Genomic DNA, 27,191 nt, shown 5'->3' with positions numbered 1-27,191 from the left:
GGATTTTACAGCAGAGCCCTAAAAACTACAGCACCCCCAAAACGGAAAAAAAAATGCCACCTAGAATGCTGAAGTTTGCAGCAAAATGTTTCCCCAGAGACAGGTTTATTAATAATCACTTTGTCTGAAGAAAACTATTAACGAATTCTTTCTGATTTAGATTTTTACCATAAAACTGTAAAATAAACCATCACAGGCCTCTGCCAACTAGTCCATCACAGAATTAAGAACAAAATTGACCGGGAACAGTAAGTAAGTCGTGCTGAAAAGACTTTTAAAAGTCTACCAACTCTGTCAGCTTTGGCCCACCAGAATCAGTCACCTCTGAAGGAAACATGTTCCTTCCACCTTCCACTGGGCGTCAGGGAGAAGCAATAGAGCATTTTCCTTCCGAACCTTCCGAGTACTGGTCACTCTCTTCGGGACTGAGAATGACTGCTACCGTTTACTGGCAAAATGTTCAGTCAGAATCAAGCCCCCAGCCATGAGAACAACATGGGAACTGAGAAGCACACTGATTCCACAGAGGCCAAGACCAGCTCTCCACAAACCCAAGTAACGGAGTGACCGCTCTGGGGACCTCAAACTTTTCAGCACAGAAGTTCCACAAGACAATGAAGGTAAACACACCACAGCAGACACAAAGAGCAGCACTGTTACCAGCTTGACAACTGGAAAACCTCAAATCTTCATCAATATAAACAGTTCACTGAAGGTACAAATAAATATTAATACAATCGATATCTGTGCATTTTTATTTTTCCATCTAAACCAATGGTTGTTAGATTTTTGATGTAATAGACTCACACCATCTCTTAAGAATCTGCTGTAAGCAACTGATTAACTTATAGAAAAACATACATACACAAAGAATTTGCATATAACTTCAGAGCACTTCTAGATGCCCATCTATGAGTGTCTGCTGGAAACCTTATTCTCTTGTATATATAGATATTTGGTCTTTTGGAAAAAAAAAAAAGAAATGTAATCTGGAATGGAATAGTACGTTTTAAATGCAACTTTCTTTAGTATGAATATGTTTCAATGCAACAAAATCAAATTAAAAGCCATTTTGAAAACTGTAACTTTGATAATGTGTATTATTTGATTTTATAAAGGAACAGAGCAAGAAAGCAACAACATATGATAAACTTCCACTTATCCTAAACATCAGAAAGCAAGTTCTGCTGGTTAACTACTTCGATTCCTGACTGGTAACATACGCAGATCAACAATTCCAAAAGAACTCAAGTGCTGTAACCTGACATGGTGATCACACTGAACATAATTAAATACAACATCCACACAAACATCTACAAGATCTTTTATTGATCATCATTAAAATGTCAACTGTATTATGCAGAGTAACTGGCTTACATTCATTGAAATGAATCTATGTTGATAATTTTGGGACGCTTTTCCTTTTATAAACCAAAATGCACAGCTGGACCTTTTCGGTTTGGTTGTTGACCAACAGAAATGGCCTGTGCCGGGGCCTCTGCACTTCATTAAACACCACACATGTGCTTTACCTGCTCCGCTCATAGCTCCTATGGCGGGACGGTGTCCTCCCCCGGTCGTAATCGGATCTGTAGCGGCTGTCCTGCCTTCTCCTGTCAGGACTTCGGCCTCGCTCCCGCCGATCCAAGGAACGATGCCTCTCGCCCCTCCCGTGACTGTGATCCCGGCGTCTGTGATCATCATAGTGCTTGAGCCTTTCTGGGGACCTCCTCTCACTGGGAGCCTTTGGGAGTGGGTATGGAGGGAGGTGCCTAAAATGAGGGCTACTGCTATTATTAGCACTGGGTGAGAAGGAACTGAGGTTGTTCTGGAAGCTATTAAAATTGGGAGGTGGGAAACTGTGGTGCGAGTATCCCGGAGGGTACTGGTAATTGACCTGCTGAGGCACTACGGGAGGAGGCGGGGGGTGGGGCATGGATGGAGGGGGCATCATGAAGGGGAAAGTGCCCTGTCCAGGAGGTGCTCCAGGGACTGGGGGGTTATTGGGACAGGGCATCGGAGGCGGCATGGGAGGAAAACAGGGAGGCACGGGAAAGGGGGGCCTCATCTGGTGGCTGGGGAAGGGGGGCCGGATCGGGCAGGGGGGAAGGGGGCCTTGTGCTGATGGAGGCATGGGTGGAGGGAAGGGCACGAAGTCTGGTCGTGGAGGCAGGAAATTGGGAGCTGGAGCGTTGGAGAACGTGGTGGAAGGGGCGCTCGGAGGTTCGTATTGGTATTGCACAGGAGGCTGCTGAGGGTGAAGCAGTCTCAGATTTTGGGGCCTGAAGGCTGGTGCTGAGGGTCTGGATCCATGTCCTCCTCGCCCTCGGGGACACCCTCGTCCTGGATGGAATGACATTCTATGACTTCGTTGGAGGAAAGAAAAAGATAAAAGAAAAACTCACTATATATACAGGGTTTTACAAACGCCTGACCATCCCTTAGGCCACTGCCATATCCCACCCATCTAATACTGAGTTCTCTGTAATAGCGGAACCTCCTCATGGCCAATAAACTCCTCTTCCCCAGTCTCAGCCACCCAACCCACTGCCATGGTCAGTCCCTGGTCCTTGTCACTCCCTAAAGCCACTCCACCTCCAGCATGACAAAGTCACATCCCAGTGTTCAACCATCTGCTATGACCTCACCATGTCATCCCGCCCACACACCCCACGTCTCTACATCTGCACCAGCATCTTCCTGTCTACACTTTCCTCCCCACTCAGCACAGACTCGCAAATTCAACCTAATGCATCCTAAAAGGAATTCATGATCTTCCCCTTCGAGACACCACCACCTGCTCCTTTTTTAGTGTTTCCTGTCTCAATAGATGAGACCATTTACTGGTCCTCAAGTCATATACCAGGGGTTACCTGACAACTTCTCCCTTATCCCCTCTAGTTAAAATTTTATTTTCAAATGCCTATCATTTCTGCTTCATAAATACTTCTTGAGTGCATCCATTTCACACCATCGTCTCCTGCCTGGCTACTACAATAACACCCTTGCAGGCCTTTCTACAGCCACTGTCACCACCCCAAGGGTTTTGATAGGTCCCCTGCTCTCACACATTCTGTGCTGCTTCTTGGCAGGTCGTACAATGATTACAGGTCACCAACTCATTACCTCATCCCACCTTTAATGTCTGCCGGCACCTCAGAACTGCCAGGGCCATCAGGGCAGGCCGTGTACATGGCCCACGTGAACACACTCCCCCTCTCCTCACATATCTAAACCCTTCCCACCCTCAATGGCCCAGTGCCAGTGTTTGCTTCTCCCTGTTCTCCCAAAACGGCTGCCATTACTGTCATACCACTCACCAGGTACTGCCTTGCATGGTGACGTATTATCTGGGTATGTCACATCTTCCACAGAGAATATAAGCTCTAGAAGACAGAAAGAATAAATAGACATAAAAATGATTCCCAAACTGCTAATGCTAGAAAACATTTCTACAATTATCTTAACACTGATTTTCCATCTTCCAATGCAGTTCGCATACTAACAAAATTAAGAGCACGCTGAACTGAATTAAAGTTTACAGCTAACTTTTTAGATATCCTTAATACTTGTCTTGCTGACTCAAAATAATCAGTAGCTTAAAAGACTGGAAACTTAGGCATACTCTATCTCCAATTTGCTAAAAGACTGGAAGAAAAAAATCATTTCTGTTCTCCCACTCCACACTCCAGTTTACTTCACAAAGAGACCAGCATTCAAATTCAAACTTAACTATAATCTTGTCAACACAACAATTTCCCTTGATTCTCATTCTCAGCTCTTTCCACTGAAGAATGTTACAAACAGGAACGGCTTTCCAAATACTTAGGCTTCAGCAAAATGTTTAAAAAACCCAAATAAATATTAACTGCAAAAAGCTTTAATGTAGAAGCATCTTCCTTCTAACTAAAAGCTTTACCGATAGGCTTAAGGTAGATTTTCAAATGGCTATGAAAATAGGTTCAGATTATTTAGCTGTATCAATCACTGTGCTTAATAAAAAGCAGATACCAAATAATATCTGATTAATGATTATTATTCAGTTCAAGGCCCTCATGATAGACCTGGGACCTAAACAGCCCATCTTGCCACCACAGGCTACTCAGAGCCCACAGAATCGAGTTTAAACCACACTCTTGGCATTTAAGGCCCTCTGCAATCTGGTCCCAACTTCTTCCAGGCTAATTCTCCATTAACCTCCCCAAGAAGTGCCTATCACCCCAGATTTTCCCAGTTGCCTAACATACAAAGTACTGTCACCCCGCTTGTTCTTTGCTCCTGCCCTTCTAATATCCCCTACCCTGTGAATTTGCCCGTTGAATTTCTTCTACCCACCAACCAAGCCAAATGCCAACTCTTCTGTGCTGCCTTTCCTGGTTCCCTTCAGGAAGTAATCCCATTCCCTCTACACGTCCGTTGCTCTTAGTCTGTACTTAATTCTTTTATAGCACTTACCAGAGACTGCCTCATATTACAGTCACGTGTGCGCATGTCTAACTCCTCCACTAGATTATGAGCTCCTTGATGAAACGGGTTGATTCACAAACATTTCTGTATCCTTCACAGCCCCTGGCAGAGCGTCCTGCACACAGTAGGTGATCAATAAATGTTTACTGTCTCACTAGTGATATACGTTTCTGTGTTGCTACTGTACATTTCCCTACTGCATATATTCACAACAGATAGGCATTACCAAAACCAGACAAAAAGCAGGTCTTTTCACTGATTCATGCAACATTTAAGGGGCCTATACATGTGGGGCACTGTCACAGGTCCTAAGCACTCAAAGATGAGTAAGACACAGAGCCCACAGGACTCGTGAAGCCCAGAATCCACATACAAATACAATTTAAAAAAATAATATAATGCTATAAACACAAGAAAAGAGGTATGCATAGGGTCCTGGGGAACACAAAGGAATGTACTGAATCTAGAGGTGGGCAACAGTCAGGATTACCAACACTCCTGTACTGTGTGTTCAGACTGCTGTTGAAGACTCACCATTAGATCCTCATGTATGTTTCTAGAGACAGAGTATCTGAAAACACTGATTATGAAACTGATCTATTAAAGGCATAGTCAGGCTGTGTTAGGGTGCGACAAAAAAGTCAAGGAACTCACTGCAAGTGGAAAAGTAATTATTTTCTGCGTATGCCTACTCCTAAGTTGCTGTTTGGAAGCAGGGAAACTGAGGGAGCTGTTTTGCATAGTTAACACGTCCAGGAACATCAGTCTATGTAGAAAAAGTTGCAAAGTGTGACTAAATTTCTATTAACACTCTTTCTCCCAGCTGAATCCCCAGGCCGGTCATCGTCGGCTGGCTGATCCGAAATTACGGGTCTCGCTGTTCACATCTCCCGCCAGATCGCGCGCCCCACGAGGTAAGCTTACGGTCTCACTCCCCTCCGAGATCCGGGCGGCCCCAGGGCTGGACCACCGCACGCGCTCCACAATGAAAGAAATGATCTCATTTTTCACTTCTATTTATTCGCAGGATCCGGGCCTAAAGTCGCTTTTTCGCCCTTCGCTGCAGATCTGAAGAGGGGCTGCCCGATCCTAATTCCCAGGCGCCCCTCACCCCAGCCCCAGACTCCAGCCCCGTTGAAATCAGGACACTTGGAAACACTCCCTCTTCCAACACCCGCAAGCTGCCCCTTTTACCTACAAAAGGCTCTCAGGCCGCGAGGTCGCCGTTAGAGTAAAGCCAGACTCACATTGCAGCCGCCAGGATCTTAGCGCCGCCAGCGCCTCCGGAACAGGAAACCGAGAGAATTAAAAAACAAACCTGCGAAAGCCGGACCACAAGAGGGAAAGCTCTTGGGCTCGCCGCAGCGCCTTGTGCGCGGTGATTGGTGCATCAATAAGAGCGATGAACATCTAAGCCAATCGTTCTCGTCGACCCCTCCGGCGCCCGCCCGCTGCCCCCTACATCCTCCAATCCAGAACCACAACCGGGTGAGCGCGCGTTTCCTGTCGGGCGAGGAGGCGGGGTCGCAGCTCAAACCTCTTTGAGTCCAGCTCGCTGGAACGCTGCCTCGAGCGAAAATATGAGCGAGTTCACTGGAGAGTGCTCCCGGCTCCGGCGCTACCGTGAGCTCCCGGTGTGGGTGGTGGAGGATCATCAGGAGGTGAGAGGGCGGCTGCCGGGCCTGGGGCAGAATCGCGCGAGGACCAAGGAGGCGGCGGAGCCTGGCCATCGGAGGCCAGAGAGATAACCAGCGTTAGTTACCCACGCGAGTTGCATTGCTGTGGGGAAAACACCAGAACGGTTAGCTTGGAAGAATAGGCGCTAACGTTTATGGGGCGCTTACTACGAGTCGGGCAACTCCTCTAACACTCGAGGCTCTGGTGGCATCGGGAGTCGAACGCGGGCAGTGTAACTGCACAGCCCCGAGTCCTCAACCTGCGCATTGACGCAGGCTTCCTACTGTCTCCCGGCCTCCCTACACGTTCCTGCTGTGTAGCCGGGAGATTTTTGTTAAGAATGTGGACTGTCACCTGTGAAATGGTGCAAAGTAGCACTCATAGGGCCGTTAGTATTATTGTGTACGTAGTGTGTGCCTAAATCTTTTAACAAGGTGCCCCGAGTTTATACACACTAAAGATATGTTCTGTTTCTGAGGTAGTGCTACTTTGGAATAGCTAAAATGGTGCCCTAATCTAGATTTCTGGAAGCCTACGAGACAGTCCCGTGGTCTAAGACTTTTTTTTTTTTTAATAGCATTCATATGCCTTGAGAATGCTCTGGCTATGAAAGAGGAAGAGGGTGATTCCAGGTTTGTGGATGAATAAAGTAAAGAGAATAGGAAGGAAGTTGGGTCTCTCAGGACCTAGAGACGGTGTGTATGTGTCTGAGAGAGCAAGCATGGGTTAGGTGGTGCTTTCAAATTCAGTCTTAAACTTAGAACTCTAGAGACCGTAACAAGACAAAGAGCCTTATAGACGACATAGCCCTGCACCACCATCCTAAAGGTGTGGAAAAGAGCCAGAGACCCAGGTAGCTTGAACACATCTTTAATGCCAGAGAGGGTATTAACCAGCAGTTTTTTCCTGAGTACCAGTCCTGCCTGTTTCCCCACATTATCTTTGTGTTTGAGGTGGAGGCAGCATGGTGGTGAGAGATGCCCATTAAAGCCTTTGGAGGTGTAACTTGGAAGTTCTGAGGAAAAAATAAAGCTTGAGATGATTGTCTAAACCATGTGCAATGAACAAATTTAATATTTCCCTACTTTTTAACAACTTGGTGTGCTTCAGATTATGTGCAGTTATGTTTAGCATTGTTTTTCAGTCTGCAATTGAGTGTATGGTCATGAATTCAGTACCAATTCTGAATGTGTGCATGTATGTGTCTTTTACAGGTTCTGCCCTTTATATACCGGGCCATTGGCTCAAAGCATCTTCCTGCAAGTAATATAAGTTTTGTGCATTTTGATTCACATCCAGACCTCCTTATTCCTGTGAATATGCCAGCTGACACTGTATTTGATAAGGAAACACTTTTCGGGTAAAATGTGATTTTTGTTAATGATCTTTTATGCACCTGAAATACAATTTGCAGTAGATGATAAGCAATTAGAGAAATAGTCTTTGCTAAGCTCATGAGTTTTGCTTTTGTTTGCCTTTTTTATTTTATTTAGAACAAGTATGGACAAACTTTTTCTTAACGAACCAGATAGTAAATATTTTAGGCTTGCTGGCCATATGGTCTCTGTTGCAACTACTTATTTTTGCCTTTGTGGTGTGAAAGCAGCTGTAAACACTACGTAAACAAGTGTCAGTGGCTGTGTTCCGATAAAACTTTATTTGCAAAAACAGGTGGCCCAGCCAATGTTTACCAGCCGCTGCTTTAGAATTAGAATTTTAGAAGTCGGAGACTTTAGAAATTACCTAAGCCAGTTCACTCTTCTTTACCCCTTTAAAAGTCTGGTTACGGAGGCACAAGAAAATGTGTCTTGAACACATAGTTCAATAATTGTATAAGCAATGCATCTTTAATTTGTGTATCCTTTCTTCCAGTATTGAGTCCCTGCAACCTCCCAATTTGTTTCTTTTCAGGTCACAAATCCTATTGACTTTCAGTTATACAGAATCATAGAGGTGGACGTGAAATTTTGTAGTCCATTCTTCAGGAAAGACATACCTAGTGTATCTCTAAATAGTGACTTACTGACCTCGCTTCAGTGATATAGTTCCCTGAAATCGTGTCACTGTCTCTTTACTTATGTATTTGTTACAATATAGCCTACTCGTATAAAATGAAAAGTTACATAGCAGTAATTATCCTGTTGTAATATAAAATTAAAATATAAATGCTTGTGTGAATTAATTTTAGCCTACTGCATTTCTTTTAGTTGACTCTAAAACTAAAACTCAGAGAACTAATTTCTAAAGAAATGTGGTAGCTCTACCACTGTCCTTACTCTCTTTTATATTTAGAGATTTTATATTTTAGAAATTAAAAAGAATTATGAAGCAGGTATGACGACTGTACAGTTAGTCATAGAATAATAGTTTTTAAACTTTTTTAATCTCAGGATTCCTGTACACCCTTAAAAATATTGAGTTTTTTTTAATGTGAGTTATATTTATTGATATTTACCATATTTGAAATTAAAACTGAGAAATGTTTAAGATATTAATTCATTTCAAAATAATAGGACTTTATATGTTAACATAAGATATTTTTATGGAAAACAAATATTTTTTCTTTTTTCTTTTTTTTTTTTTGCGGTACGCGGGCCTCTCACTGCTCTGGCCTCTCCTGTTGCGGAGCACAGGCTCCGGATGCGCAGGCTCAGCGGCCATGGCTCATGGGCCCAGCCGCTCCGCGGCATGTGGGATCTTCCCGGACCAGGGCACGAACCCGTGTCCCCTGCATCGGCAGTCGGACTCTCAACCACTGCGCCATCAGGGAAGCCCACAATGTTTAAATTTTACAGATCTCTTTAATATTTGCCTTTATAGAAGACAGCTGGATTCTCGGATTCTGCATTCAGTCCGTTACCATATGTTGTTTTGGTGGAGGTATATGAAGAGTATTTTCATAGCCTTTTCAGTTAATTGTGAATATTCTTTAATACTATACCAAAACTTGACAAGTGGTCATTTCTTAAAGCTTAGTTGGAAAGTAGAATCCAGCAATTCAGGTTCACGTCTGAACAACTATGGTTTATGAGTCAGTCTTCCTTTCAAGAAAAATGGTGTTCAGCTTGCAATTCAATTACAAGTGCTTTTCCTTGAGACAACCGTTGTACTTCAAAATCCGTAACAGAAGTGCTTGCTGTGCACTTCCCATCTTGCCACACAGGTTATTTTAAAACGTATACTCAGGGTCAAAGTTTAATAAAATTATGAAAGACTTTCTCACGTGAAACTGGACGCAGGTGTGGGACACTGGTGCTTGGTAGTGATGAATACAGTGACTACTTGTAGAGTTTGGTGCCTTTGCCTTGATTAATCTTAAGACATCAACCACCATTGCATTGTACTGTCAGTGTAAATGTCAATACAGTGAAAAGGGGGAATAGTGCCTTGGTGTTCTTAGAAAAATTGTTTTGAACTAGTTACATTGAAAAGGTCGCAGGAACCCCTGCAAGGGTCCTTGGACCCCACTTGGAGACCTACTGTCTTAAAATATTGTTCTGAATGAAATTACATTTGGAAAAACCTACTTACTAACAGTTTTCATGCTTCCTCTCTATTTCTTTGCAGAGAATTAAGTATCGAGAATTGGATTATACCTGCAGTTTATGCTGGCCATTTTTCCCATGTAATATGGCTTCATCCCACATGGGCTCAGCAAATCAGAGAGGGCAGACATCATTTTTTAGTAGGCAAAGACACTTCGACCACAACAATCAGGTAATTTCCTCGTATTTATGAGTATTAAAGGGATTGAATACTTCTTCTATCTGATTTTAGGTCCCTGTAATAACTTATAAGTATCTCCACACAAAAATGGGGTCAGATTAGCCCTCAACTCTTCCAAAAAGAGTTCTCAAAACACCAGGAACAAATTTGCAAGTCTCTTAATCTTTTTCACACATCATTTGTATTTTGTTGCTAGTCAAGTTGGTTTTTGAATAACATGATCTTCCTCCTCTGGAAACCTGGCTCCATTGATGACTAACTCCATTAAATCATTGAAGTACCTTATAGACTTATATATTTAATGATAACATTTTATTATTTCCTTCCAATGTAACTTTTGTCTGCTGAATTTAACAATTTGCAATGAAAAAGCAAAATTATCTCACTTTGGTCTTTTTATAAATTCCGTGGCTGAAAAGTAGATTTGGGGTTTTAATTTTATTAATATGGTGAGCTCTAGATAATTACCTAATCTAAATTAAATAGCAGCATTCTCTGACTTGAGTTACATATGCAATTATTTTTGGTGTATAAGCTATTTAACCAATGTTTTATGTAGCTTGTGATACTGTAATATCTTTAGAAGTATCAGAATGTTCTTAGCTTTCTAAATTCTCTTGTTATGGGATGAATGTTTTAAGCAGTGGAATCATGACTTTCTAGAACCTGAAGCATAGTGGGATGAAATGGTAATACATTGAAAATGAAATACAGTCTATCTCACTGAAAATGATACTTTTTATTTCTGATTTATCCTTAATGATACAATTAACTTTTCTTATATGTTCTTATCAATTGGACAAGTAACTTTTCTGTGTATACATAAAAATTGTATTTATTGAGGATATAATAACAAATTAAATAGGGCTCCACATACAAATATTATACATAATACTGGTTTATATGAAAGAGTGGTAGGGTTTTTATTAAGTACTTTGGTGAGTAGGCCTAATTTAACCTGTAACAGGTTTCTGCAAAATCAAATTAATTTTGAGCAATCTGAAACAGACATTTGATACTCAATGTGTAATGACAATATTAGGAAGATTTTTATTATCTCATGATTTTAGTTAATCCTGCAAATAAAAATTTATGGAAAAGACACACATATAGGTATGCAGTCTGAGATGTATGTATGTGTTTGTACAGATGTGAACAAAGTAAAATGTTCCTTATTAAAGAAGAATACAGATTTAGATTGGAGGATACAGCCTATGTCTTTCTTAGGATGGTACAGTTTTTAATAATCTTGGACATTAGTTTTATTGTCATTAATCTTTTCTTAGAAAATTGAATCTTTTTAAACTTAAGGCTGTATATGCTAGAGGAGGGTGGGTGGGAAATAAATGTTAACCATTATTTTAATTGGGTAGATCCTACCTCTGGAAGAAGCATTTGGTTTTGCTGTTCAAAGTACTTACCAAGGCATAATAATAGTTGAAAAGCTAAGAGCATGCTGATATGTCTAAAATCAGAAATCTACAACTTGTGAAATGCATTCTGTACATGCACAAGACTTTTTGTTGCTTTTCATATTAAAATATTATAGTTATATAAAATTTAATGAAGCTTTGAAATATGTCAGAGGGAGTTTCTATTATTTTAAATTATTTCCAGATATAATTTTTCTCTTCGGTGATTTTTTTGGTAAAGATCCAGCTGGTATGAGAGAGATCCAAAGCACTGGCTAAACAGGACCATTTATTTCTTTCTCATGTTAGAGTTGACCACACACAGTCCAGGGCCAATGTGACAGCCCTACAGTTTGGAGAACGCCAGTGTGTTCTGTCTTGCTGCTCCCCCGTCTCTAGAGTATCACCTTTGTCCTCAGAGTCCAAGTGGGGCTTGCCACCACCTTGTTCACATGCCAGTCGATGGGGAGGGGAGGGCGAGGCTCTGTACACTTCTCTTCCACTCACGGCTTTTGACCAGAATTTAGTCAAATGGCCACACCCAGCTGCAAGATAGACTGTGAAATATGGTCTTTACTTTGGGCAGTTGTGTGCCCAGCTAAAAATTTGGGGAACCCTATTTCCATAGAAGAACAGAAAGTACAAATATTAGAGACAGCTCTCCAGTTTTTGTCAAATATGTCCTTTCTTGTATTTCTGAAATTCTATATGAAATGTCAGCTAATTTGTCCTTTCGTCTTTAAAATATTTTTTTCCTCTGATCCAGGGTTACAAGTACAGATCATTACTTTCTAAGTGATGGTCTTTATGTAACTGAAGACCAGCTAGAGAACCAAAAACCTTTACAATTGGATGTAATTATGGTGAAACCTTATAAACTCTGTAACAATCAAGAAGAAAATGACACAGTGTCTTCTGCTAAGAAGCCAAAGCTAGCACTGGAGGACGCAGAGAACACTGCCTCTACTCATGGTGAATCTTGTTCAGAAGGACTGGAAGATGACTCAGTGACACAGAGAAGAGACCAAACTTGTCTACAACCATCATGTTCATGTTCTTCTGAAAGCCAGGAATGCCACACTTCAGTCAGCACTGGAGAAATCCTGAAAATTTTGGAGAAAGGGGATGCATTTGTTTTAGATATTGACTTAGATTTTTTTTCAGTCAAGAATCCCTTCAAAGAAATGTTCACTCAGGTAAATGGGGTATTTTTTTTTTTTTTGATGTAGACCATTTTTGAAGTCTTTATTGAATTTGTTACAGTATTGCTTCTATTTTACGTTTTGGTTTTTTGGCCACGAGGCATGCGGGATCTTAGCTCCCCCACCAGGAATTGAAACCCTCGCCCCCTGCATTGGAAGGCGAAGTCCCAACTACTGGACCACCAGGGAAGTCCCAAATGTGGTATTTTTAAAACGTGGCTCTGGAGAATTGTATGAAATTTCTGTAGATCAGGGATCAGGAAACTTTTGGCAGACAGGCGGATAGTAATCACTTTGTGGGGGACCCCATGTGGTCTCTGTCACATATTCTTTGTTGTTTTTTTTTTTTTTTTTTGCGTTACACGGGCCTCTCACTGTTGTGGCCTCTCCCGTTGCGGAGCACAGGCTCCGGATGCGCAGGCTCAGCGGCCATGGCTCACAGGCCCAGCCGCTCCGCGGCATGTGGGATCTTCCCAGACCGGGGCACGAACCCGTGTCCCCTGCATCGGCAGGCGGACTCTCAACCACTGCGCCACCAGGGAAGCCCTTTGTTGTTTTTATACCCTTTAAAATTGTCAATACTATTCAGTTTTTTTATACCCACTGGAGGGATATACAAAAACAGATTGTAGGCCATAGGTTGCTAATCCCTGCTCTAGATAGTGTTATTTTGCATTTATTAATTGGGGTAGTGTGTACACGGGTGGTTGAAAAAAATAAAATCATATACAGTTGCCCCTTGAACAACATGGAGGTTGGGGCACCAGCCCACCGCCCAGTCAAAAATGTGCGTATAACTTTGTACTGGGCCCTTGGTATCCACGGTTCCACATCTGAAGGTTGACCCAGCCATGGATCGTGTAGAACTGTAGTATATATTCACTGAAAAACGCCACATATGGACCCATGCAGTTCAAACCCATGATGTTTAAGGGTCAGCTGTAGTACAAAAAGGTGTATACGTTAAAAAGTGTATATGTCACTCTCTTACTCCTTCTCCATTCCCCCAGTTTCTTAGAAACAAATACCATGGCTAGTTTCTTGGTATATCTTTCCAGAGATACTCTATGTATGTACAATCCCCATGTGACAGATTTTTCACTGAACATTGAGGTGCCTGATTACACATGTATGATTTGTAGCTAATGATTCAGTCCTGTGATCCTTCAGGTACCTCATCAGATCTTTTTTTTTTTTTTTTTTTGCTGTACGCGGGCCTCTCACTGTTGTGGCCTCTCCCGTTGCGGAGCGCAGGCTCAGCGGCCATGGCTCACGGGCACAGCTGCTCCGCAGCATGTGGGATGTTCCTGGACCGGGGCACGAACCCGTGTCCCCTGCATTGGCAGGCGGACTCTCAACCACTGCGCCACCAGGGAAGCCCCATCCTCATCAGATCTTAAATGAAAATCACGAGCCACTGTTAGTATGCACAGATCTGAGGTAGAACTATGTGTGCCTTTAAGAAACTGGTAAATTCATGATCCAAGTGAGCATTCCCAGGTGCATTTTATGAGCACATATAACTGCTTACTTTAACATATGGAGGTTGTTCCAGATTGGTTCTTTTGGGGATTCAAATTAACTGTCTTCTTTCTACCTAAGTTCAGTATTTGATTCATGACAGTGATGTTGCAATTTACACTCCTTGTTCTGTGTGCATATCGGAAGCCATTGTGATTTATCTAAATTATCAAAGGTCTTTAATAGGTACTGATTAAAAATAGGTAAAATTGGAGAATGTACAGTTGACCCTTGAACAACACAGAGGTTAGGGGTGCCGATTCCCTGCGTAGTCAAAAATCCAGGTATAACTTTCGACTTCTCCAAAATTTACTAATAGCCTGCTGTTGACCGGAAGCCTTACTGATAATGTAAACAGTAAATTAACACATACTGGTATGTTATATATACTGTATTCTTATAATAAAGTAAGTTAGAGAAAAGAAAATGTTGAGGACATCATAAGGAAAATACATTGACAGTACTGTACTGTATTTATCAATACCATAAGTTTATATCATGTTAATAAGATGAACCTACATCAGTATTGTCTCTTATGATACAAAACACTGTTGTACGTATTACTAGCACTAGATATCAAAAATGAAAAGATAATGCGACAAAGTCATATTTATTTACAGTTATAACGATTCATGCATTGATAATGAGGAAGCAGCAATGTGATTGCTTTACAGTAGCCTAGTGTAATTTGACATGATTGCTTCACGGTAGCCTAGCCTCTGTGCTAATGAATGAATCGTTATAAAAATTTCATGACATACAGTATTACAGTCATATTCATAGTACAGTATTGGAAACATTGTTATATTTTTTTAAAAACCACTTATGTGATAAGATGATATGCAGTTTCTCCAATTAGGAGAGAGAGGGGCATACTGTACAGTAATGTAATTCTTTGAAAGCAAAGTTGTAAAACAGTAGGAAAACTAACCCATTATTAATTTTATAGTAATATCATTCATCTTGTGTCTATGTAAGGATAGGTTAGTATCTATGTACATTTTATGCATTCTTGACATACTTGTTCTTAATTTTTTCAATATTTCTAGGCTATACAGTCGGTCTGCAAATTTTTTCAAATTGTTGCAGGTCTCCAAAAACATTTCCAATATACAGAAAAATATCCATGTATAAGTGGACTTGTGTAGTTCAAACCCATGTTGTTCAAGGGTCAACTGTAGTGCAGTCTGGATCAAGAATGGGGGAACTAGAGTGCTCTCCCAGCTTTTTGCAGTAAGGGGGAAAAATTGCCCTCTGCTTCTTTCCTACTGTTGTATATGGACCAGTGACTATAACTACCAGCATTCAGAATTATGAAATGACCTTAGAAATATTTAGAAAACATGAGAGTGGGCATACCTGGAAGCTAAAAAACCTGACTTTATGAATTTATCCTACAAATAAACTCACCAAATACTTGTAATGGGAATTTCTAAAAGGTTACATAAGAAACTTAGTGACAGTTATTCCTTTTCCTGTGCTATAAGGAAACTTGAGAAAGTGGGGATATTGTTTCCTCTATATCCTTTGGTTCTGTAGAACTTTTTGAAAAGAGCATGTATTATACCTTACAGTTTAATAGCTATTTTTTAAAAAAACATGTTCAGAAGTCAGAAGGAGTTAAGTTCTGTTTGTTACTTCTGCTTATTAGCTGTATGATCTTGGGAAAATTACTTAAACTTTCAGACCCACAGTTTCTTCAAGTATAAAATCGAAATAATAATCACACCCAGCTCACAGGATTGTTATGATGCGGGTAGTGCACAGCTTTGTGCTTAAGGAATTTTAGGCCTTATGTGTAACCCCTGCCTGACAATGCTCCCAAATAGGATTATTGGGGCCAGATACACCTACCTATAGTGGGGCTGCCTGGCTGTGCTGAATAAGCGGAGACATTCTCCTGCAAAATCCTTCCATTGCGTCTGCCTCCAGGATTGCCTTTGTACTCCAGAGCTCTCTTCTGTGGCTAGGGAAAGAGCTGCAAAGTGAACATGGAGAGTTTTGTTGTTGTTACTAAGATATGTATATTTCCCATAAATAGCGAAAATATGTTCAGATCCTAGGATGTATCCATTTATAGAGTAGAATATTATTAGAAATATTTTCATCTCATTACCTGTTAGCCATTAAGTCTTCTTCCATAGCTAATTTTTACACATTCTTGTCATGCCCAGATGGATAGAGTTACCCTAAAGAAGTGGTAATATTTACAGTGAAATATGAATTATACATATTCCCTGATTTTCCCTGACTAACCTTTAAATAATTATCTAAGATGTTCTTGTATCACAGCCATTTTTTTATTTAAAGCATATCATTGAAAAATTAACCTTTTTTCTAGTATATGGATTTTTTGTTTTGTTTTCCAGGAGGAGTACAAAATCTTAAAAGAGCTGTACCAATTTAAAAAGCCTGGTACCGACCTGACAGAGGTATCCTCCATTTGTTTCTTTTGTGTTTGTCTATTTATCACATATCTAATAATAGCTTACATGGTGTTGGAGTACTCGCACACAACTGTCCACAATCTTGGTGTGTGTTTCTTGGGGAAGCCCATGGTTAGTACTTGAAAAATTACGTTTTAACTAATAGAATCAAATTTTCATTGTAATGGGATTTCACTTGTTTTTTTGAAAGAGTAACTATATAATCTCGGCTTTCAATGTGTTTAAAGGAAGATTTGGTAGATTGTGTTGATACTCGAATTCATCAGTTAGAAGATTTAGAAGCTGCTTTTGCTGATTTGTGTGATGGTGATGATGAAGAAACTGTACAGAAATGGGCTTCATATCCTAGGTAAGACCCTCAATTTTTTTTTTTCTCCAACTCTACTGTATTTAATCCTAGATATATTGCTAAATTTTCTAAATTGCTTTTGAAAAATTAGTATCTTCTTGGGACTTCCCTGGTGGCACAGTGGTTAAGACTGCGCTCCCAATGCAGGGAACCCGGGTTCGATCCCTGGTCAGGGAACTAGATCCCACATGCATGCCGCAACCAAGAGTTTGCATGCCACAACTGAGGAGTCGGCGAGCGGCAACTGAGGAATCTGCCTGCCGCAACTAAGACCTGGTGCAACCAAATAAATATTTTTTTTTAAATTAGTATCTTCTTTTGCTATGTGTATTACCTATTTAAAATATTCAGTGCAATTTTCACTTAAAAATAAAATGTTCAGAAACATCCCTGAAATATAAGTATCGTAAAACTTTATTGTCACTAAGGAAAGCAGTGGTATGGAAGAATAAACCATAGTAGTATTAATCATATCAGTAAATACTGATCAGGCACTTTTTTCCTCTTCAGTATAGGGCGCTAGATCTAAAAATGATTCCCTCCTTTTTGAAATTATGATGGAAGATGGAGATATAGAAATAAGTCACAGGACATGATTCTTCCCAGGAATATTGAAGAGTACCTACTGTATTGTGATTTTGTGAAGTCTTAAGCCAAGTTTAAAATTAAATGAAACAAAACAAACAAAATAGCCTGACAACTTTAGAATCCTGAATCTAGCCACCTTCCACTGAAACCCACCTGTCTACTGAGCACACTTAGCTCTTCACCACCTGCAGGCAGTTCTGTCACAGCCTTGAAGAAACAACAAGGCTACAACAGTGGTGAGTTTAAACTGTGACTGGAATTGGAGGAAAAAAAGGATAGCACAAAGGAAAAGTGAGTCAGACGACAAGAAACGTCTCCCCAAACTTACCATGCCCCTAAAGGGTCAGACCCTCAGCATGAAGGAGTCTTCACTATTCCTAAGGAAATAGAAGAGGTGGGTGATTAGAGTCCCGAAGCCCAGAAAGTGTCGTTAATAGAAAGGAAGAAGTAATAGGGTAAGTGGGTAGACAGGCCTCCATGCCTTCCTTTTGTCTTTATTTTTTTCCCTCCCAGCAGATAAGTGGGTATTGGTAGAGGTGGCATTAAAATACTAGAAACACTAATTAATCAGGACTTCCAAAGAGTTCCATCTATATTAAATAACTTAAAAGCACCATTGTTATTATATCAGACAGTATAAAACTTTTCCAGTTATAATTGTATATGTAAATAAATATGTCCTTAATTTTTTTTTTTTTTTTAACTTTTGGGAAACTATCTTTTCTCATCACAGGGTGCTAAAGGCACTTAGTTTTCTTGCTGATCAAAATAATTTTTAAAGTCACAGTAGAACTTCCATTTTTAAAGAAGAGGAAAATGTCAGTTTCTTGAGTGCTAATTTTTAACCTTTAACACAATCTGAAATCTTTTAAGTAAGAAGACAGCAGGGAGGGGCTTCCCTGGTGGCGCAGTGGTTAAGAATCCACCTGCCAATGCAGGGACGTGGGTTCGTTCCCTGGTATGGGAAAATCCCTCATGCGACAGAGCAACTAAGCCTGTACACCACAACTGCTGACCCTGCGCTCCAGAGCCTGCGAGCCACAAGTACTGAGCCCGCATGCCACAACTACTGAAGCCCACGCATCTAGAGCCCGTGCTCCGCAACAAGAGAAGCCACAGCAATGAGAAGCTCGCACACCGAAACAAAGAGTAGCCCCCGCTCACCGCAACTAGAGAGAGGCTGTGCACAGCAGCAAAGACCCAATGCAGCCAAAAATAAATTAATTAAATAAATTTTAAAAGAAAGAAAAGAAAACAGCAGGGAACCTTTGTTTCTTAATATTTTAAGATGATATTTGAACAATTTTAATTTCCCAAGAATCGTATGAAACATATTGTTAATGGTAAATTTCATTTGCTACTATAAGTTGAGGTAATGTGATGTTTAATTGAGGGGTGCTTTTTTCCAGAATGGAATCACTAGTTCCACTGGTACAAAGTTTGAAAAAACGGATGGAAGCGCCAGACTATGAAATGGTAAATACTTACATTGAAGTATAAAATGACTCTTTAAGAAAGGCATTTTTCTGGCTAGAAAAATGTGCTCTTTGTTAAAGTGATTCACTTTTATTTGTGTTCCTGGAAAGTGTGAGTGGATTTAAAAAAAAAAAAAAGAAGAAGTGAAAGAAATACATACTTTTTAGAAGCCAGAACACTGGAAAAGTTTTCCAGGAAAAACACACTTTTGCCAATTTTATGTATGAAGCAAAAGTACTGTGGATTTATTAACTTTGCCTATGGTCAGATCTCTCCTTGACAGAGAAAAGATTTCTTTTAGAAAAGAAAATTTCTACATTTGCTCATTCTTTGTTGGTTCATTTTTTTTTTTTTTTTTTTTTTTTTTTTTTTTTTAAATTTTATTTATTTATGGCTGTGTTGAGTCTTCATTTCTGTGTGTGGGCTTTCTCTAGTTGCGGCAAGCGGGGGCCACTCTTCATCGCGGTGCGCGGGCCTCTCACTGTCGTGGCCTCTCTTGTTGTGGAGCACAAGCTCCAGACGCGCAGGCTCATTACTTGTGGCTCACGGGCCTAGTTGCTCCGCGGCACGTGGGATCCTCCCAGACCAGGGCTCGAACCCGTGTCCGCAGAATAGGCAGGCAGATTCTCAACCACTGCGCCACCAGGGAAGCCCTGTTGGTTCATTTTTATACTCCCTTCCCCCTTCTTTCTTTCCTCTCTCTCTGAAAACTTCTGATTGTAAAAACCAAATAGAAGGACAATAGAAGCCATTGTGGCCAGCACATCTTAACTGTGTTAGCTGTATAAGTTTGTTTGCCAACAGCAATCTGAATGCTGTGTCAAAAGAAGATGCCTTTAATGATAATTTCTTTTATTTTTATATCATTTTGTAGTATTTAAGCATAAATTTTCCCATTTGAAGTTCAGGTACCTTTTCTCAAATTTTGTGCCAGAGCTGAGACCTCCAGGTCTTCTGCTTCTTTTACTTCTGGTGTTTATTTTACTTTAATAAATTGTGGTTTTGCTGTAGTGTTTTATTTTTTTGTGGAATATAATCAAACCACTTTATTTGAACTGAAGTTTATGTATTTATTTAATGCTAACTTTGTAAGAATAAAACATACCAGCAAAAGAATATTTTGGTTAAATCAGAGATAACTCAAGACTCACCCTTTTTTTTAATGGCAATTATTAAGAATGATAGAAGACATTTAGGGTTTAAAACTCCTTTGAGCTCACGTGATATTATTGAATGTGTCTTCATGCAGGTCTACTTTAGTCATCACATGGCATCTGAATATTCTGGTGGTGGAGGGGGTGCGGTTTTGTACATCGTTTGTTGAGAAAAAGGATGGCATAGGCTTGGTAGCAGATTTTGTAATCAAATATAATGTGCCCATAGCACTCTTTAAAAACTGCTATCTGAGGGCTTCCCTGGTGGCGCAGTGGTTGAGAGTCCGCCTGCCGATGCAGGGGACACGGGTTCGTGCCCCGGTCCAGGAAGATCCCACATGCCGCGGAGCAGCTGAGCCCGTGAGCCATGGCCGCTGAGCCTGCGCATCCAGAGCCTGTGCTCCGCAACGGGAGAGGCCCACATACCGCGAAAAAGAAAAAAAAAAGTAAATAGGGACTTCCCTGGTGCCACAGTGGTTGGAAGCCCGCCTGCCAATGCAGGGGACGTGGGTTCGAGCCCTGGTCCGGGAGGATCGCACATGCTGCGGAGCAACTAGGCCCGTGCGCCACAATTGCTGAGCCTGCGCTCTAGAGCCCATGAGCCACACCGAAGACTCAATGCAGCCAAAAATAAAGTAATTTTTTAAAAGTCTGTTAAAAATAAGTAAATAAAAAGTTAATATAATTTGTTGAAAGAAAAGTAAGGTGAGAATACTATGTACCAATTTATATTAGCTTTTAGAGTCCAGGTGAAATGGACAATTTGCTAGAAAATGTAAATTATCAAAATAGACTGAAGTAAAGATAAACTGAATGAATCCACAATCATAAAATAAAGAATTATTCCTAGAAAAGGCATCAGGCCCAAACTGGTGTACAGACGAGTTCTTCCAAAACTTCAAAGTATAAATAACTGCTATGGCATGGAAACTATTAAGGAAAAAACAATCCTAATCCACAAAAATATTTAAAATTTGTCAGCAAGGCCATAAATGGTTAAAGAATCTTCTGAAAACAACATTACCTTGTAATTTTTAATTGTCTTGTTTTCAGGTTCACCAGGCTGGTCTAACCTGTGATTATTCAGAACTTCCTCACCATGTCAGCACAGAACAAGAAATTGAATATCTTATTCAATCTGTATATTACATTCTAAAAAATTTGCCAAAACCTACTGTAGTGACAATTGCAAGGTAAGTGTGGTAGCTTGAATAATGGCTCACCAAATATGTCCACATCCTTATCTCCAGAGCCTGTGAATATGTTGCCTTACATGCCAGAAGGGACTTTGCATGTCTGGTTCACCCAAGGAGCTTGAAATTGAGGAGATTATCCTGGATTATCCGGGTGAGCCCAGTGTAATCACAGGGGTTATTATAAGAGAAAGGCAAGGAAGGTCAGAATCAGAGAGATTGGAAGATGCTAGACTGCTGGCTTTGAAGATGGAGGATGGGGCTTTGAGCTAAGGAATTCATGCAACCTCTAGAAGCCAGGAAGACAAGGAAACAGATTCTTCCCTAGAGCCTAGAGAAGAATTACAGCCCTGACAACACCTTTATTTTAGGACTTCTGATCTCCAACACAACTGTAAGGTAATAAATTTGTTTTGCTTTAAGTCACTAAGTTTGTAGTAATTTGTTACAACGGCAGTGGGAAATTAATTCATCTCCGTAGATGAATCTAATGATTACTAATGCAGTAGTCCTTACCTACTAATTTTTTTTACCTACTCGGCTCGAAATTCAGGTGTTATATTTTCTCTTTCCTATTAGTGATGGTTGGCAAACAACATACAACTCCTGTTAATCTTGTCTTTGAAGTTGGTGATGTTATTCAGTTGAACGTAAGAATTCCCATTTCTGTGTCCTACAGATGAATATTTAGCTGCTACCACGTTTTAAATTTGAATGTACTGATGTGCTGAATAGTTACAACAATTTAATAAAAATTTCTTTTCTATGTTAATCTTTGGACTCATTTTGTATGTAACTGAGTTTCTAAAATAAGTACTTTAAATGCTCAGGCAAATAATATTACATATTTTATGAGAAATATTTATGAGAATTCTTTTACCATCCTGAATGAAATTCATAGATAATCTAATCTATATACACATAATTTAAATATATTTAGATAGCATTTATAATATATAGATGATATCGTCTTAATCCATTCAGGCTGCAATAACAAAAATATCTTAGACTGGGTGGCTTATAAACAACGGGAATTTATTTCTCAAAGACCTATAGGCTGGAAAGTCCAAGATGAAGGCACCAGCAGATTCAGTGTCTGGTGAGGACCTGCTTCCTGGTTCATAGACAGCCATCTTCTCCCTGTAACCTCACATAAAATAAAGGGGTGAAGATGCTCTCTAGGACCTCTTTAATAAAGGCATTAATCTCATTCATGAGTACTCCATCCTCATGACCCAATCACCTTCCAAAGACCTCCACCTCCAGATACAATCACATTGGGGATTAGGTTTCAACATAGTAATTTTGGGGCACACAAACATTTAGTTTATAGCAGTAACCTACCTATACACATAATTTAAATATATATTCATATATCCACACAGCAAAAAAATCGTAACATAAAGGAGAAATGAAAGTAATTGATAATAGAGTAGTATATATTAAGATGCCACACCAAACTGGCATCTTTACAAAGAGTCACTAAATGCAATTGTTAAAAATGCCAACAGATGCAGTGTGTCATATTGCCCAAATACCATGAACAGCACTGCCATGGCAACATGGTTAGTCTAGTCACAAGAACCTCTTGGTAAAGTTCTGAACTTAAAGTCCAATCTTCCCTCAATTCACAGAGTATTTGCATTCCTGGAAAATTTAGTTTAATCCATTTTCAAAAATACTTTGTTCATATGTAGAAGAGTATTAAATTCTAGGCTCAAAAAATTAAAAACAGGTTTTTCACTTATATAAGTGCTCCGTGGACCTTGGAGACTGTACAGGACACAGGACAATTCATATTCACATTTCAGGACTATCCTGCATATTGCAAGCGCTCAAGCAGCCCTGCCCTCTTCCCTGGTCCCCTAGTTGTCATTGTGACAATCAAAACTGTACCTGCAGATTTCCAAAACTCCCTCTTGTGGGTAGCTCCCATCAAGAGCTACTCTAATACTGTTTTAAAGAAGCCAGAAATCGTTGTGAAAGCATTGAAATGCCCCTTATTTTTTAAGGCTAATAAACTTTTACATATCCTGCTTTCTTAAAGTAGACATTTATCCATATGTGTATGTTAGACAGTATTTAATAATTTAAAATTGTTTACATCAAGCCTCAAAAATAACCTAATCACCATAGAATGAAATGAGCTCATCTGAAGTCTTACAGATTGTTTCTTTAGGTCTAAAATACTTGTGATAAGGAGTAGGCTAGATAACGAATTCCATTTCCTCCTATAAAGATTTCTATGCCATTTTCCAATCCAGTGGGATTGCCAATGGATTTCCTCAGCCCAGTTCAGAACCAGGAGACGCTGATAAAATCATTTTAGATACTAATCCTGCTAAAATCATCAGCGACATTGTTATTGGCTGGTGCCACTCAAATTACAGTTGGTGATTCTAGAAAGACCCAAAATGCAGATTCCTGCCCCATCGCACTTTACTCTCTTCTCTTAATACTACCTAGGAGACTAATCCCAGCACCAGCACACCCGCACCTTTCATTTTGGATGATCTTGTACGCTTGTGTGGTTAGCAGATTGTTTATAGAAGCAGAACCCTTTTATCGGTTGGAATGCCTCTACCGTCATAACTTCTAGCCTGAGTGTACACATAATAAAAGAATGTGAAACATGATGCCCAGTCACTAATATAATTATCCCCAGTGTTCCCAAGCAAAATCTCCCTTTCAGGGAAACAACAGTCTAGTATTAAGCACTGAGGCTTTGAAGACATGCTGTATGGTTCTGAATCCCATCACCAACACTTACTAGTATGTGGCCTGTGCAAGTTAATCTTTCTCTGTTTCAGACTCCTTTAAAGGGATGGTAAATATACCTATTTCATAGAGTTGCTGAGAAGATTAAAGAACATAATTCATGTAATGCGCCTGACATAGAGTAAACGTTTAGTAGCTTTCAACAGTTATACCAAAATTCAACACAGCTTCTTCATTTCTAATTTACATTGAAGTCAACACATGCAGGCTTTTCCTCACTCCACAGTATGATCTCATCCTATTTATGTGTATTTTTCTTTTCCTTTCTCTTTCTCTGCTTGGTTCCAGGTCAAGTCTGGATGATTACTGTCCTTCTGAGCAAGTTGACACCATTCAAGAAAAAGTCATCAGTGTGCTACGCTCCCTCTATGGGACTCTAGACGTTCACCTGGTGTATTCAGCAGAGTCCACTTCATCTTGAAACATCACAATGCTAGGCTCCTATTAACATCTTGATGTAGTAACGGAGTTTTCATTAACTTGTTTGCAAATGAATCTTCCAGAGAACACTTTGTTTTAATATTAACTTTCATTTAAAATCTTTCAGGTATTTTGAATCTCCGAACAGGTATCACCAGTTATTGAATGATGGCAGGTTTTTTTTGGCATTGAGTCTACCCCCAGTTGATGGAACTGATGCTCATCTTTCTTCCTGTCCATCACTGTCGTCTTCACTTTTGTGAGGGTTTTTTTTTTTCCTCTTTTCCCCTCTTCCCCTTAGGTTGGTTGGACTGTGTGAGATTTATTCATTTATTCATTCACTCACCCAGCTGACATTTTTTGAGCACGTTCATGTGCCAGACATAACTAAGTGCTGGTTATACGGTAACAAACAGAATAGACAAGGCCCCTGCCCTCTTGGTGGACAGCTGAGAAGCAAATTATGGATTATGAGACATGTTACGAAGGAAAGGAAAACGACAGACATGTCTTAGGCATGCTCTTAGTACTCAGGGCACCCTGGCCTTACAGGAAGGTAACATTCTCAGACGCTACTAGCAAAATGATGATAATAATAATAATAAAAAAACTTGCCAGTCCATGAAAATGTTCTAGGAAGTCTACCTTTCCAAGACTTAGGATTGTGGCCCAACTCTTATGAAATGCTCTCAGCATTGTTGGTATTGAGGGGGTCTATTTGAGTAAATTCAACCAAACAAAAAGTAACTTTTCTTTGCTAATCAGAAAAACCCTCCAGGGTTTTTTGTTCCTCCAGATGGTCAGAATGGGTGTCAATTACCATTATATCAATAGTTCCTAAGTGCCACTTTATTGGCAGTCTGGGTTGATAATTTTTTCAAATAAACCAGCTTTTTATGTAAATAGTAGGGGAAAGAAGTTAAGTCCTTAATTCTGATCTACCATAAATACCCAAGGACGTAACTGCCTTCCACCAGTCTCTCCATGAGTAAGAGACCCTACCTAAGTCACTCTTGATCATGGTACTTTTCGTTTACTTAATTTGCCAAAGTCTTCCTCTCTTCAGTATTCCTCGTGTTCAGTAATCATTTTTAGCCACCTCCTTGGTTTCCTTTCCTTTAAAAGGTCAGGTGGCATTTAAAGAAAAAAAAAAATTCATCAATCCTCATTCCTAATACAGCAGTCGTTTTCATTTTTGCATGTAGCTTTTAAGCCTTGACCACAGGGGTACAGTTGCGTGTAGCTAAAATTATAGTGTGTTACCTAACTTGATGGCTAATACCCAAGGTCACATTGCCATTGCCACTCAGTAGGTGGCACCAGATCCTATTTTTCCAATGATTCTATTTTCTAGCAAACTTTTCTTGTCATTAAGTTGATCTCCCAATGCTAATAAGTATAAATGCTTATTTCTGTTGTGAAAAGCAAAGCAAACTGATTCAGCTTTCCATTTTTGTTAGAACATTATGTGCCAAAAAGCTTTATTTCCCTGTAAAGTCAGAATGCAAAAGAGTGCTATTGTTTATTTTTAAATTTTGAAAAAAACTTATTAGAGTTCTGTAAATGATGTTACTTTTATAAGTAAGTTATTTTATCAGCTAAAGTAAATAAAAAGGTGTGTTTTGAAGTTTTAAAGATTTAAAACCAAACTGTAGCACTAATTAATTGTGTATGATCTTGGTGTGTTCATAGCCTTGGTAAGTCTGGTTTAGTAGTCATTTATTACGACTCCCATGAACTCTGATGAGATTCATCATTGTTTTAACTCAGGTAGAATAAAAGGGCATCAATTTCCTTTTTAGGAACATTCAGATCATTTGGTTCTCATGCTCTGTAATTCTCATTGAAGAATAAAATTCCGTCCCTACTTGTTGACCATAACCAACTTAGTAAATTATGTCTCTGCACATTTCAAATAGGAAGATACTTAGTTTATCAAGACATCCTTCATTTGTGTTCTAAGTGCCAATGAGGAATACCACAGTACCATGCCTTGGATTATTTACAAGTATCACTAAAGCATGGGATTTTGAGCAGCTTTTTTGAAAAATGTGAATTAAATGTAAGATTAGGCCATAACTTTGATAATTGACAAGTACGTATTTCCCAGTATCTAGGGGGAATTTTTTTTTTTTAATCTCTAGAAGTGTTTTCTGTAGACATCTATCTGTAAGTGTTCTAGGTTCTCGAGGAGCTCTTAGTCAAGTCCTTCACTTTTTATATAACATTCTCTCCAAATCTTCCTTTGGTTTTAGCAGTAGTGGTCCCACATTGCTGGCAATATATGCATTGCACTGCCAGTAGTTTACAGGATGTTTCTTAGTATAAGATTATCTCACCAAACTTAAGAGAAAGCACTTTCATGAAACTTAGGGAGTTTTTGTTGGACATCTTTCAGAAATGCTCAAGATTCATGAGGATCACATGTAAAAATAACTCACTATTGGACTGTGCTGTACTACCTGGTCATCCTGAGTTGCAACACTCGAAGTGCTTGTTTGTGAACTAACTGGTCCTGGACCGCCTCTGGTTTTGTAGGTCTAGCTGCCCTCGTGGACTTCCAAACATCAGTGCCATCCTTTCCCTTTATTCGTTATTTGAGTTCAGCAAATGAAGTTACAGTGACTAAGGAGGCTTCTGTGAACCTTGATTCTTAGGAGAGAGTTCTCTGAACAGTGAATATTCTAGTCACTCACTGGAAATGGGTACGTTGGCATTCTGTACATTAGTATCTTGTGAGTTTGGTTCCTGTGATTCAGAAGCAGGAGCCCATTTCAGAGG

At 39.9% G+C, this 27,191-nt stretch overlaps 2 protein-coding genes across 3 annotated transcripts in view; one reads left to right on the top strand and one right to left on the bottom strand.

The window, feature by feature from the left end:
- The window catches only part of DROSHA (drosha ribonuclease III), an 88,020-nt gene extending 82,225 nt beyond the window's left edge, over positions 1-5,795 (bottom strand). Inside the window, exons 1-4 of the mRNA XM_032626573.1 lie at positions 5,666-5,795; positions 4,456-4,582; positions 3,321-3,386; positions 1,533-2,366 (exon numbers count right to left, since the gene is read on the bottom strand). Of these exons, the coding sequence (XP_032482464.1) occupies positions 1,533-2,366; positions 3,321-3,337 (851 nt within the window). The 5' untranslated portion in view covers positions 3,338-3,386; positions 4,456-4,582; positions 5,666-5,795. The remainder of the gene's footprint in view (positions 1-1,532; positions 2,367-3,320; positions 3,387-4,455; positions 4,583-5,665) is intronic.
- A 168-nt stretch (positions 5,796-5,963) lies between these two features.
- On the top strand, positions 5,964-25,313 carry C3H5orf22 (chromosome 3 C5orf22 homolog). Of its 2 annotated transcripts, none has more exons than XM_032628728.1 (9): positions 5,964-6,128; positions 7,359-7,504; positions 9,712-9,861; positions 12,049-12,478; positions 16,375-16,437; positions 16,680-16,801; positions 18,799-18,865; positions 21,073-21,212; positions 24,279-25,313. In XM_032628728.1, the coding sequence occupies exons 1-9, from the start codon at positions 6,048-6,050 to the stop codon at positions 24,409-24,411; spliced, it is 1,332 nt and encodes a 443-aa protein (XP_032484619.1). In that variant the 5' UTR covers positions 5,964-6,047; the 3' UTR covers positions 24,412-25,313. The 2 variants fall into 2 exon arrangements, with proteins under 2 accessions (XP_032484619.1, XP_032484620.1); XM_032628729.1 differs by lacking the exon at positions 24,279-25,313 and adding an exon at positions 21,792-22,163 and having other exon boundaries at positions 5,989-6,128.
- Positions 25,314-27,191: the final 1,878 nt, after the last annotated feature.

This window comes from Phocoena sinus, chromosome 3 (genome assembly GCF_008692025.1).
Source record: "Phocoena sinus isolate mPhoSin1 chromosome 3, mPhoSin1.pri, whole genome shotgun sequence".
Lineage (NCBI taxonomy): Eukaryota > Metazoa > Chordata > Mammalia > Artiodactyla > Phocoenidae > Phocoena > Phocoena sinus.
This window is presented reverse-complemented; position numbering and strand designations above follow the sequence as displayed.